The following is a 14,625-nucleotide window of genomic DNA, read 5'->3' as shown; positions in this document are numbered from 1 at the left end:
AGTGGCGACCTCGGCACTAATTTTTTTATTGCAAGTGTGCAGTGACTTTTAAGATCCTTATATCCACGTCCTTATCCAGTTTGCAAAGTACCACAATATTTATTCAACCTATCTCAAAAAAGGTGAACAATTCGGGCAAAAAGGGTAAGCTTGTGAGCTATAAAACAAACAAATTTGACCAAAAGATTTCAAAATTAACAGTTTGTTTACAATTTCTTTTTTTTTAAATATATTCTTATTTGAATGCTTTTCATGGGCGATGATTACAAGTACCGTATTACTTCGAATAAACGCCCCTCCTGAAAGGAAAATTATTCAATAAACGCCCCCTTCGAATGAACGCCTCGTTCGAATGAACGCCCCCTCTAGGGGAGGGGCGTTTATTAGAAACTGTGACTTTAATATTTCAATACCAGTGTTGATTGGGTTTGAAAAGGAAGATTTTAGTAATTTCTTGTAAACAGAGCAGTTTTCGATGCAAAGTCGTTGAACCAAAGAAATTTTGCACTAAAATCCTGATAAAGAACTAAAACAAAGGGTATATTTGTTCTAAATATTCGAATTTAGACTAAAATAATTTAATAAACGCCCCCTTCTTTTAAACGCCCTTCGAATAAACGCTTCTCCTAAGTCTTATCGAGATTTATGAAATTAGAATTTTCATAACATTTAAAAAAAAAGTCCAATTTATAAAGAAAAGCTTTGTTACATAAATGTACGAGTTTAAAATTAAGATTCTTTATAAAACCAGATAAAACAAGTGATTATCAAAAAATAAATAAATTCTAATTTGAAAATTTTAGTTTAGCTACAAAATATCAAAGTATTGAAAAAAGAAGAATTTTTTACAAAACTCTAAAAATATTAAGAAATGAAATTCGACAGATAACTACCTTCAAGTATAAATTTTAGGGACTCAAAAATAATTTGGACATCTTGCCTGAGACACTGAACAATGTCTGAGGAATTTAAATTTAAAAAAGAAACAATCAGTTTTGGATAAAATCCAAATTTTTAAAAGATTTCATAAAATTTTGAAAACAGTGCCAAATCTTAAAACTATTTTTTACAAGCAACTCCAATTTTCGGGTTAGGGCTGGGGTTGCTTAGCATACTAGCTTATTTCTTGACCACCCCTGATATCATATTTATGCTTATTGGGTCGGAGGCTATCGTTTGACTTGCTTAGATTATCTAAAAAGCTTTTACTTAACGAGACAAATTTCAGGGCTGGAGCCTTAGCAACCTGGTCGCTTATAAAAAAAATGTGTGCTTTCTCCCTAAAGAAAATGTGTTATTGACTTTCTTAAACAATTTAATTGTGAGCCTCAAACGTCCAAAGCTTTCCAAGTCCACTAGTACAATTTGATCAGCGAGGATTTTAATTAAACGAATTGCAGTTAAGATGACTCAAGGCATACTGTATTTATAAATGAACCCCTATACTTCTAGACGAACTTCAATTCTCGCTCACTAGAACCCACTGTAAAGCAGAAACAAGAGCTGTTTCTAGATTTTTTTTCTAATTCATATTTTGGCCCGTTGCCTTGAGAGCCCCTAGAAGAGATTTGTTTAGGTTCATTAGCGACTCAAATTACATTAAAAGGAAGAAATTTTGGCGGGAAGAAAATTTGGCGGATTTGGACAAAATCCGCCAAATTAAGTTCCCGCCAAATTTAATTTTTTCCATCATCCGTCAAATTAAATTCTCGCCAAATTTAAATTGCTCTATGTATTCCCCCAAATGTGTGCTATTTCAGGCTTATAATGGCGTTTTTTGGACCAAAACGTCCTTCATCCGCCAAGTTGAATTCCCGCCAAATTTAATTTTTCAAGTTAACCAGCAAATTAACTTCCCTCTGAAAAAACTTTTTCGGCCATCCGCCAAGTTAAACTTCCGCCAAAATTTCTTCCTTTAATGTATTACCAAAATAAATCTCTTCTCAAGAAAAGTTTCAGATTTCGTTTTGATAAGCAAAGAAGATGACTGCTGAAAACGATATAAAGATATTAAAATCCAAAACTCGAAAGAAATCTCGTGTTAAGAGCGCCGGAAAATCATCTTTGAAGCGCTTTACAAATTGTTCATTCATTGGCATTCAATCTCATTTCAAACCAATCGGGCAGTTCCAAAAATCGAACAGGGTGATTATCGAGTATTTCGATTTGAATATCGAACCGATCGAATTTTTCTCGAATATTATGAAAATGATCGATAAATTGTTCATCTTCCTCGTTCAAACCCGATATGTAAATGCTCAATAACTTTCGATCTGAATCGGGCATTTTACCGAGAACATCAAGAAAAGGGTGCAGCGATGTAAACCTATCAACTCGAAGGTGCCGAACTATCTTGATTATGTTTTGAAGTATTTCAGTCTCTAGTGTGGAGTTCAAGTCCATTTGGCATTGAGTTATGTCTAGGATCTCCACTGTAGGAAACTTGCCTTCAACATCCGGTTGAACTAGTTTGAATTCTTTAGTAGATTGTTGGTTGAAATGATTACAACTGAAGTTGATGACTTGGACTGTTAAATCAGGATCTAATTTCACCAAGATTCGATTCAAAGTGATCTGTGATAAACCATTATACGAAATATCGAGATGTGTTAATGATCTGAAATCTCGAATCAAATCGAGAATAATTTCATCTGTTAAAGCACACTTGAATAAGGTCAGTTTCTTGAGAGAGGTGTTTTGCTTTATACTTTGTTGAAGGAGTGCTAGGTTCTTGGACCAACGTAATCGGGGCTTCTCGGTGATATCCAGACAACATAGATGAAGTGATTCCAAATTTTTGAAACGGAAAATTGAAGCAATGCAATCAAGAATAAAACGATCAAGGTTCGAAAATTCGAAATTAATAATCAGTGATTTAAAATGTTCTAGTTTGTATAACTGATCGAAAATGTAGGTTAAGATGTGGATTATTTCTTCTTGGACGAGATGTTTAGTATTGACGTACAGAGACTGGGTGCGAGATATCATTTTTTCAATCTTTTTAATTCCACAAGCGAAACTAAACAATGGAAAGAACTGGACAATGATGTCTTGGTATTGATAAAGGAAAATTGCCAGTAGATTGTAGAATCGGTATAATGGATACTTAGTCAGCGGTGAAGCATCGGACTCTTTCGTGAAGTTGACCACAATGTTGGTTGGTATAGTGATGCGTAGTGGGAATGTGGTGCATTGGCTTTCAAAGAATGCTTCGATGAAAAGATCACTGATGTCAATATCAATTCTAGAAGGTGGTTGGTTTATCCAATGACTCATCCAATTAGCTTGTAAGAGACTAAGGATCTGTGTATCATGATGGTCATTTGATGCTTCGGCATCACAATTAGTTAACTGTGCAAGCAGTCCTTGTAATATCTGATTCGGCTCTTCCTGTGTTGAGAGAATCCCTTCCAAGCCAGCAACGATGGTCAGACAGGATTGTAGGATAGAACAATTGAGGGTTTTAGGATCTGCGTTTTCTCTCATTCGGAGAATATGGATAGCGGCGAAGAGTTCCTGGAAAATGAGATGCTGAAACTGGTAGAGAACGACTCCTGTTTCACGTCTTGTTGATTTGACCAATAATCCAATTTTCTCAATCTCTAAGAAGGATTCGGTGGGACCAGCTTCGAATACGATTTCACTGTGCTTCAAAGTTTGGAATGAATAATGCGCGATGGAGAGAATGTACTGTTGGATTGATTGATCGTTGGCAAGCGTTTTGAGATTGATTCCACCAGCTTCAGATTGTAGTTCGATATCTTTCTCTCGCTGTCGACGGATGTAGACTAGGAAACTGTACAGCAATAATTCAGTAGCTGTTTTTGGTATCTTCATGAACGGATTATCTTTGAAGATACTGGTCAACACCCAAGCATGGAAGGGGATTCTTGATAAACCGTCTGTGATCGGAGATGATTGAATTTTAAGAAGAATATCATGTCCTGTTTGTGGACATTCTTTGAATTGCTTTAGAACGTAGTTCTTGACATTTTCTCTGCTAAATCCACATACTTCCACTTTCTTGACTTCATATTGGAAGGTTAGATTGAAGAAAGAGTTGACCATACGGATGGTTCTTGGACGACCAACAAATATACATTTATGGTTGAGAAGGAACTGTGGATTCATTAAATGATACAGGAGATTCACGGCTGGCGATCGTTTGGAAGCTATCTGAATATGTTCAATCCCCTTAAGCTCATCGATACCGTCAACAAGAAATAAAACATGCTCACTCACGTCTTTAATCAATCTCCAGTGTGGTAAAAAATCTGGAAACAATCTTTCCAATATGTCTAACGGATGAGATGAAGTTTCAGTAAAATCTATTGTGTTTAATTCTCGACATAGAATCGGAAATAGAATCTGAATGTTAGGCGATGGCCCTTTACCAGATAACAATAGTCTTTTATCCCAATCTAGAATCACTTTCTTGACTAAGGTTGATTTCCCAATTCCTGGGATACCACTGATCATCACAAATCGTTCATCCTTGGTAATAAGTTGATCCAAAGATATCATCTGCTTGTCCAGTAGAACTTGCTGTAAATGATAATCACGATTAGAATTGAGAAATTTTTCGTCGACATTTTTCCCCTTGATGATTGCTAGTTCAACGAAAGCATCCTCGAGGTTCTGGTCATCTAATTCTTTTTCACCTGAAGCTCCCAAGAAAGGTTTGACGAATCTTTTGGTCATATGGTTTTGTCGTAACGTCTCCTTGTGGTACTCTAATGTTGACTGAAACTCTATAAAAAAAGAAGTGAAAAAGTGTGATATAATCAATCACTAAGAATGTTTATTACAAGAAAATTTGCTAAAACCAGGCGAGACACAAAGAACTTAGGTTGAATTTAGGTGGTTGGAGACGAAAATTGGGCTCTTTTTGTCCGTAAAAATTCATGATATATGCAGCACTGGAGAGTCTTCTGAGAACTTTGAAAATTTTCCAGCTAATACGTCACTTAAACAATAGAAAAAGTGACGTATTGGGTGGAATAAAAACAGTAAAGTTGCATAATTTCGTGAAGTCATTGCAGTGGTGCAAATCATGAATAGAACTCTAGTATTGACTGAAACTCTATAAAAAAGGAAGTGAAAAAGTGTGATATAATCAATAAGAATCGTTTGGGTTTAGAACAGACGCGATAAAGGAAACTTTGCTAAAACTAGGTGAGACACAAAGAACTTGAAAAAAACATTTTAACAATTTTTAATTTAGACGCTATTGCAGAATTTAGAAATAGAAAAAATTTAGAAATAGAAAAAATTCTGGAACTGGTACTAAATTTCTGGTATTTTTCACAAAAAACTACAAAGGAATTTTTGATTGCAGAATTTGGCTGTCAATTTGGCAAATGACGGAGATTGGGGAGTTAATTTAATGGCAGAATCTGATATTCCCTGAAAATCCTCCTTTTGATATCTTAAAATACTGATAATCTATACCCCTGTTGAGTTTTTATTTTGTATTTTTTGACAAAATCTAAACACATGATATCTAATAGGCTGCGTGCTTCCCCAGAATTAACATGGTATAGGGGATGCGTATTATTTATGATTTCCCGTCCGAGAGTCACCATAATTTTTGGGTAACATGTTCCTGGAGTTTTTGCTGACGTCAGCAATTATGCCATTTTTCAAACAACGTTCCGCAATATCTTTTTTTGGCTTCATTTTCAGATATCCAGATATCGTAATGTTTTTCTAAACGAGCATGAAAAATGCATTCCAACGGTATGTAACATGACATACTTTGGAGAAAAAAAAACCCATTTTAGCTTGGGAACCTGTTTTAGTCTGTAAAATACACAAACAGGTGCCAATTGTGTGGGTCTAAGATTCAAATCCATTTTTGACCCCTAAACTACACTTGTGCAAAGTCTCGTGCTTGTACGCCTTTGTGCACAATGTTCATGACTTTTGGCACACTTAGACTGCACTATTTAAAGTTTAATGAAATTTAAAGATCTCTCATATAAAACTTACTAATCAAGCTAGTCAAGTTTTTAAAAACTTAAAAACACAAAGACGGGGGTAAAGGCCGGCGCAAATGAATCCAACATTTGATCCAACATTATTGTTGGATCAAATGTTGGGTTCGTTTGCGAAAGTCATTAAATTGCAACTTTTTAAGAAAATTGTTGGAAATCATGTTGGATGAAGTTTGATCGCCGTCAAACTTTTCACCCAACACTTTTTAACGAGATTGACGTCACTTTTATGTTGGTTTCAATGTTGGATGGATGCATTTGCGTAATCATGTTGGATGAAAATGTTTGACATTTTGCCCAAATGACTTTTCATGCAACTTTTCGAATTTTTCCACGTGACTTTTCGTCCAACATTTCGTCCAACAATGAATTGGAAATGTTGGATTGAATGTTGGATTCATTTGCGCCGGCCTTAGCTCTCGGACGAGAATTTTATACACGATACGCAGCCCCTATATCAAAAGATCTCAGAGGGGATACGTGCATATATACATTCTACATATCTAACAAATATAACACAAATTGAAAATACAAGAAAACAAAATGCTAACCTTCGGTAATGTATGTTTTTGTTTTGATTGCTTTGATGACGTCACTTCTATCTAATTGTAACAATCGATTCCGAATATCAAACCATGATAAATGCCTCCTTTTGAAGACGTCTATTGATCGACTGGATAAGAAGATATTGAATTTCTCTTTGAATGAAAGTTGTAATGTGTTCAACATACTTTCCCATTCACCTCGTGTTAACATGTCTGCAATTATCTGGTACACTTCATCCAAAATGGTACCTTAAAAGCAAAGGTGTTAAAACAGTAATAAAAAATAAGGTCGATTTCTATTTGTATAAAGAAATGACTGATTGTATTTTTATTATCTGTTAAATATTTTAGTAATAAATTCAAACCAATAAACCAATAAACAATTTCATCAATATCAAAATCAAAAATGGAGAGGGAACAAATCAAAGAGTGGAAAAAGAGAGCAGACGAGGTGAATAAAGCCAGATCGAATGACGGTTTTAAATGGAGGGTAACAGGAAGCCCTCGTGAAAAACTATATTTTAAAAGGATTTTTTGTATAAGAACGGTTTGGAGGCTCTTGTGCCTGAACTGTAATTCTCTATAATAATGTTTCATAGAGGTCAATAGACCTGCGAAATATATTGCTATAAAATGAAAATGAAGATAGGATGAAAGGATAAAGAAAAAATTTAAGAAAATCAGCTGCTAAAATTTTAATCTTTTGACATGATTAGTGAGCCTTCCAGAGAATGATTATTACAGAAGTGAACAAACCTTTAAGGTCAAATTCTGTTTCACTTCGATGCTGTCCAAGCAAACCATTTGACATTCTCCGATCACTGGAATCATGTGTTTGATTGTCCACTTGTTGTGAAGATACAACATTCGACAACTTGCGCTCCTGGTTTTGCTGTGAAGTTCTACGTTTTGGTTTTGTTGCAACTGGAGGTGGAACCCTAGTGCGTTCATTATTTGGTTTTGTTGTGATTGACTGTGCTGTAGTTTGAGGCTCTGGGTTGCTTAGTGGTGAACGGTTTAGTGGTTTACTGTCAATTGAAGAAGTGTTATTAAAATTGAAATCATCAGTGCTCTCTGTAGGTTGTTTTGACGATGAGGGTTGTGGTTCACTATGGTTTACTAACATATTCGGTGAATTTTCACTTGTATTTGTGTTTGATGGTTCCTCTGATGATTCTATAGGTTGTTTCTTGTGTTCAGAGGCTGATTGTGTAGGAGAAATCGACCCATTTGTCAAAAATGGACTGGTTGAAGAAAGACCATTACAAACAGTCAGTTCTAGAATCTCCGAACAAATTTCAAATTTTTGTACAAAATCAACTTTGCAAGGACTGGCTGAAGGTTCAGTTCTTTCCTGACCATGGAAAAGTTTCACCATGTCAATTGATTGACTTTTCAAATCATTTTGGATACTTTCGTCGAATTTCTGAAGATCACTATAGTTCAAGGTCTTTAAAATGTATCTCAAAGTTGTGAGCATATCATGATAATGATCTCCTGCTTCTTCAACTTTCAACACTTTGATTTTCTCATGTATCCAACGAGACCAAAGGACCATACCAGATAAAGAATCGTCATCAGGCAAAGGCTTTTGTTGATCCCATCCTTCTAATGGAGTAGGAATTGACAAAATATGAATAATAACATCAATAACAAGGGCTATATTCCATTGTTCAAGGTTCGTAAAACCCTCTTTAGGGCACAAAATATCCCAATCAATAAAATCCTTCAAATAAGATTCTTTTGTTCTACGAAATTGTATAAGATATTGTTGAAGGAGATCTTGATTTGTGGGTAGTCCAACATAAATTGAATTTCCATGTTTGTTGAAAAGGAGTTCAAATAACACAGCTTTCAGATGGATTTCTAAAGCAAGATTCAATTTGATCCAATATTCAGCATTTTGTTTGACAATACCATTTGGTGTGCTCATGTTATGTTTTACTGCAAAGAAAAAGATTTAATTAATGAAACAGTGCTCAAATTGTGAACATCTTTCGAGTGAATTTAGTGCCCTTTGCTTATTGGCAGCAGGTTTAGGTACCCCGATCATCTGTTGATTCTAGATACATTTATTACCATAAAACTAGAGCAAATGTACATTTTATATGCTCTTACGAACATGTATATATTTTTACGATCGTCCCGGTAAATATATTTATCTATCTATCTATCTATCTAAGAATTCAGATGATTCCCAAGCCCGGGGGGGGTACTAGGGCAAAATGGGTTACGGGGATGCTCCACTGGTCAGGGTACCTTTTTTAACCTCCACGAGTCCCAGGTAGGGTCGCAAAAACACCAAAATAGAAAAATCAGTCCCTCGTACATGGTTCGCACCCCCCCCTTTATAAAGGGGGGGGGGGGGTAGCGATGTTCAGAAAATCTCAGAAAGGGGGGGTAAGAGAATTTTTTCTAGAAAGGGGGAAGTTTTCAGAAAGGGGGGGTTCATCTAGAAAGGGGGGGTAAGATGTCAGTGGTATGTTTTTTTTGTGTTTTCCCAAATTAGAAGTTTTATTTTTAATTTACAATGCAACGTCTTCTTTATTGATTGTTTAGTATGTTTGAAACATTCAATTCAAAACCGGTAGAATTATGGTAGGATTTTAAAATTTTGAGGGGGTAGCATCAAATTTTAAAAGGGGGAAGAACCTAGGGTAGGGGGGGTAGCTCTAGGGTAGGAGGGTAGTGACCCCCTTCCGAACTATGTCGTAGGGTGCCTATTTCTGGAAAATTTGGGGAAAAAGTAGAAAATTTTGGAATTTCAGTCCCATTCTGGGTCACTTTTTTCGCAAATTTCGAGTCCCACGTAGGGTCCATTTTTCGAACCTCAGCGGAGCACCCCCGTCGGTCGACAAGGGTAGTACCCCCCCCGGGTCCCAAGCCAAATCGTTGCATCAAAACTAAAAAGACTTAAGTCACATTTTTCCATCTTGAGAAACACGCAAATAAAGATTTCCAGAGCTAAAAGTCTTAAAACAACAAAATTGGATTTAAACCTTTTTAACTTTGAGAAGTAAAATGCTAAAAATGATGGATAATTTTAAGGTGGTAGATACATGAAGCTTTGAGATTTTTAAAAAAGAAGTGATATTTTTAAAAACATACAAATTTTGGAGGCTGTCAGCCAGTCAGCAGTATTTTTGACTATGAAAACTGCTTTAATTTGGAAATGTTGGATTGACTGATGACATTTTTAGCTCTTTAATGTCATTCTTCTCAACTAAGAAAGCTTGAGCTAGGTGAAACCAAAGACTTGATTCTCAAACTCAACGTTTCCGATATGAACTTAGTTTGTGACGACACCAAAAAAAGTTATTGAAGGACCAAGACCAAAGGCATATTCAATGATGTATCTATTTAAAGATCTAAGTGGTAAAGGAATTGAAAGCCTTGAGGCTGGTTTTACAATTGTGTGTGATGAATTATTGAAAGTCTGGGACGCTCCCTCCGCCCTCTGGCTGGATTATTTACATTCACAAAGAAATCGTGCACAGCTGATGTCCAAGTGGATTCTTGTATCAGAACAGATCAACTTTAAATTAACTTAACTGAAAGAATCAGTGAGGAAAATATACTAGGATGATCTATTACATTGAAAATATGGTTTTTGATGTGAAAACACATTTAAATTGACTTAAATCAAATCACACCTCGGCAACGTTTTCTCAGGATTGACAAGTGCTAGGAACTTGAAATTTTCAGGAGAGATTCAATTTATGGTCTAGAGAGTGTTATGAATGGATTACATTTAAAAAAAATACTTTTTTGATTTCTAAATTCAAAAAGTGCATTTTTAGTTTCCAGACCCCCTGGAATGAAATTTCAAAAAAAAATTCCATTCATAACACTCCTTATCCAAATACTAACAAGTTGCAAAAAAAACTTAATTGTGATAGGTTTTGTAGATTTTTCTAAAACGTCGACACAATATTTTCACAGTATAATACATTACCCCCTGGCTAATTTTACTTCAGTCTTGGCTATTTTTAGGTTTTTTTTACATTTTTGAAATCATCTTTTGTTAAACTACCTCTGTAGAAAATTTCATTTAAAAATCTCTTCAAGTTCAAAAGTTATACAGGAAAATGTAAAAAACCAACTTTCTCAATTTTTCATGTGACTTGCACCTTTTAAGGCTTTTTAGTTCTGAAATATGTATTTTTAAGGCTTTATAGAATTGAAAACTTTCCAGAGGGTCAAGTCTCACAAATAAAACCCAATTTAAAAAAATGTTATAAGACAAGGTATAAGAGGTCAAATTTTGGTAGGTGAGGCTTTCTAGACCTGAAGAATGACCCCTTGAATATGAATCTACCAGCAGTTCATTTTTGTTTAAAAATGTGACTTAGTCTTTTTAGTTTTGAAGTGTCACAATGACATATCAAAAATTTTCTTTTGTGTTTCATGAGGCGAACCCGAAAAAATTGTTTGTTTCCGGTCCACCGGCTGGGTGAAAATTTATTTCGTCGTCACCCGGTCGCATTTTTTTTCCGTACATCATCGTTAGGGTTAGGGTTAGTTTGCTTGTTTGGAAAACTTTCGTGAATCAGTTTTTGAGGCGTGTGATTTATCGCAAGTGATATTTTATATTCTACTGTAAAATGCACGCCTAGAAATCACTTGGAATGAAGGTTTTATCCTGATCATTGTTATAGAAATGAAATTTTATTCATCTCAAACTAAACCCTGCATTGTTTTTGTTAATTCTTGCTTGCAACTCAACTTTTAAGAATGTTTTTTTTTGTATACAACTTGGTTTTTATAAAAGAACCATGCTGATTTGTGAGTAAAATAAATAGAAACATTCACAAAGTGGGGACTTTTCAGTAAGTAAACAGCTTTGTTTTTATAAAAGGAATCATGCTGATTTGCGAGTAAAATAAAAAGAAACATTCATAAAGTGAGGATTTAAAAAATTGGGGAAATGTTTCTCTCACTCTCCTTTTTTCTCAAAAAAGTTCACTTCGTAATCACAGTTTGGAGCCTTTAGCAATTGAAGATAAATATTCAAAATGAAAGAGAGTGTCCAGTTCTTAGATATATTGTAACACAATTGAAAAGTATAAACGATGAAAATTAAGTATTTGAATAATCGCACGCCTAGACCACTATAAATCAAAATCTAGGCGTGCGATGATCACACGTGAATTTTTCTTATGCCGAAGCCTGTAGCGGTGTCAAGTTTTACTACAGATTTATTTAAGGTAAAGAAGACCATTATTTTAACTTTTAAGAGTGCTTTAAAAAATCGAGTTTTGGGATCGAAATTTAGCAAAAAAAATTTTTTTGCGGCCGGCCGGGTGAGTGTTTTTTTCATCACCCGGTGGACCGGAAACAAAAATATTTTTAGGGTTCGCCTGATATCTTTTTCAAATAATTTAACAAACACAAGAACAGTTAGTTTAGCTTATTAGTTAAATGCCCTAAGAAATACTATTGAATTTTCATGCCAGATTATCAAGGTTTTGTAAGTCAGAGTGCGAAATCCCTTGACAGACAGATTTCTGTCTTGACAGGATTAAAGAATTTTTAAAAGATGATATAATTGTTGGAGTTTGTGTACCAGAAGAAGCAATTTATTTCTTTTTTTGGACCTACTGTAAGTTGGTCTAATGTCAACATCCCTCTTCAAAATTCTGACACCCTTCTTTAGGGATAGGAATGATAGGAAGGTTGGGAGGTTGTGGCTTCTTTATAAAAGCGAAAAACACATCTGAACTGATTTTGTACATTCCAGTCTCTAGTTTGTAGTTTTTTTGACTTTCTGGGGCTATGTGAGTTAGTTTGTATGTTTTTCAAATGTGAATAACTTACCGGATGATTGCATGGGTGGGATTCTAACCCACTAAATGCAAAGTTCCACCAATCAGAAACCCAATGCCCTAACCACTGCCCCACAGATTCAGGCCAGAAGGACGGGGGGGGGTACTAGGGTAGGGTTGAGAGCTGACCGGGGGTACTGCCCGACTTTTGACCCTTGGACCCTTAGCCTTACCGGGACTAAAAAGGAGAAAACAACAGAAAATTTTGCAAATTTTATGACCCTTACTGGGACAAATTTTACCAATTTTGATCAAATTTTGATCTTTTCGGGGGGAAAAGTTCAAATTTTTCAATTTCTTCAACCCTTAGTGGGAGTGAAATTTGATTTTCTGATTTTTCCGACCCTTAGGGGTCGGAGCCCAGGCATCAAAATAAGGGTGAAAGTGCATCGCAATTTTTTGATAAGCATGATTTTGCATCCTAAAATGGATCAATTTTCAATTTTTAGCTTGTAAGTAATCCAAAAACGCATCGCGAATTGCGAAATGCGATACGCTAATTTGATCCCTGGAGCCTGATTTGAGAGAAACATATTTTCAGTCCTAAAACACCACGGAAAATAATGTTGTTATGACATTATATGTTGGTTTTTAATAATTATAATGTCCTACATTATAAATGTCTGAAATTATTATGTGGTACAGAATAATCAAAAATCAAAAAAATCGAAAAAGTCAAAAAGGAATCGAAAAAGTTGACATTTGGCCGTCCACCAGCGTCCACAACCCTGACCGAAAGTGACTTAATCACCCCTATCGATTCATCATTGTTTATCACAGGAAATGAATGAAGACGTTGCAGAACTTAAGAGTCCAGGCGTCCGCGCTCGATAGGATCGATCATCAGAACGGCTCGATGACGGATCGATATGTGATCGATGGATTACTTAACGATCCGGATAGGAGATTGATGGAAGATTCAGCCATTAAAAAGTCTTGAGTATCGATCCTTCGTTGATCCACGTTGATCCATTATCGAGCTAGTTCATCATCGATCGTTAATCGATTTGTCATCGATCGTTAATCGATTTGTTATCGATCATAAATCGAGTATGAGTCGATAGGGTCGATAAGATCGATAAAAGATTGATGATAGATCGATAAATAATCGATAACTAATCGCATTATAAGCTTAAAAAAATCCTGAGTATCGATCCTCTATCGATCTCCTATCCGGATCGTTAAGTAATCCATCGATCACATATCGATCCGTCATCGAGCCGTTCCGATGATCGATCCTATCGAGCGCGGACGTCTGGAGTGCACTGCCGTAAAGTCGGGTAACTTGCATCAGTGGAGGCAAACATGCATAGCCATCAAATGACTGACCAATCAAAGCAGCAAAATTTCCTGTTTTCAGAGCATGTCATGGTTGCTCCCAAGGAAAATTTCCAACATAAAAACTCTGCCCCTGCTAAGATCCGATTTGTTTCCCACCACAAAAAAAGAGGCAGGTAAATATAGCCAGTTTTCAAGGATTTTGTCCCTGAACTGTAGATAATATCAAAATTTTGCCCCTGCCCTTAAAAAGTGAGTAATCTCTGCCCTCAAGATTTTGATGATTTCTGCCATCATACTCTGAAAACTGGCAAAATTTCAAAACAAATGAACTACGCAGCTCCGCTCGCAGCTCTACTCTACCATTTTTGTTTTGATATAAGTTTGCATGAGGGCTATGCATGTTTACCTTCACTGCTGATGCAAGTTACCCCGGGACTACTTTCTATCGTTCTAGCTATGGCAATTTGAAGGACAGTTTGTCATGTTTACAAACCCATAGTACAGATTTGGTGCAATTCACCCATTAGACAGTCTGACAGTGTCTCTTATAAAAGTATTACCTGTGTCATAATTCCAGCCGATAACAATTTCACCAAACCAATGGACAAATGGACCACCACCACGAGGAGAGATCGATGTACGATGAGGTAGATGAGATTTGGGTGGTTTCAACCAAAAATGTGGGGTCACAAGGTGCAGTGAAAAAATATTGATGGGCCACAAACTGTTGTGAAAAAATTTCAGAGGATGCACAAAGTAAAAATCGAGCGGGAAATGGAGCCGAATAACGTCATCGGAGAATAAATGTTGGTTGGACCCGACAGTCTGGATGGATAGTACTGGTTTTGGTTTTGTGAATGATTTTTTACTTAAAAAACGTTGTAAATTATGAATCAGAATCACGATTGACAGATATACAGATCTGCAGATGTACAGCGGGTAGCTATACTTAAGTTTCTTATTTTTCTTACCTATTTT

At 35.8% G+C, this 14,625-nt stretch overlaps 1 protein-coding gene across 1 annotated transcript; it reads right to left on the bottom strand.

Annotated features, from left to right (window-relative positions):
- Positions 1-895: 895 nt before the first annotated feature.
- Positions 896-14,309, bottom strand: LOC136801406 (uncharacterized). Its single transcript, XM_067058042.1, has 4 exons — positions 14,208-14,309; positions 7,298-8,485; positions 6,548-6,790; positions 896-4,751 (listed from the first exon to the last, which is right to left on the bottom strand). The coding sequence occupies exons 2-4, from the start codon at positions 8,472-8,474 to the stop codon at positions 2,086-2,088; spliced, it is 4,086 nt and encodes a 1,361-aa protein (XP_066914143.1). The 5' UTR covers positions 8,475-8,485; positions 14,208-14,309; the 3' UTR covers positions 896-2,085.
- Positions 14,310-14,625: the final 316 nt, after the last annotated feature.

This window comes from Clytia hemisphaerica, unplaced genomic scaffold (genome assembly GCF_902728285.1).
Source record: "Clytia hemisphaerica strain Z4C2 unplaced genomic scaffold, Clytia hemisphaerica genome assembly, whole genome shotgun sequence".
Lineage (NCBI taxonomy): Eukaryota > Metazoa > Cnidaria > Hydrozoa > Leptothecata > Clytiidae > Clytia > Clytia hemisphaerica.
This window is presented reverse-complemented; position numbering and strand designations above follow the sequence as displayed.

What these genes read in the sequence shown, in the direction of transcription:
- LOC136801406 (XM_067058042.1), bottom strand. Translation starts at nt 8,474, where the DNA reads ATGAGCACACCAAATGGTATTGTCAAACAAAATGCTGAATATTGGATC. An exon ending in AACAGAATTTGACCTTAAAG is followed by an intron (nt 6,791 to 7,297) that starts GTTTGTTCACTT and finishes TTTGCTTTTAAG; the next exon opens with GTACCATTTTGGATGAAGTG. An exon ending in AAAAACATACATTACCGAAG is followed by an intron (nt 4,752 to 6,547) that starts GTTAGCATTTTG and finishes CTTTTTTTATAG; the next exon opens with AGTTTCAGTCAACATTAGAG.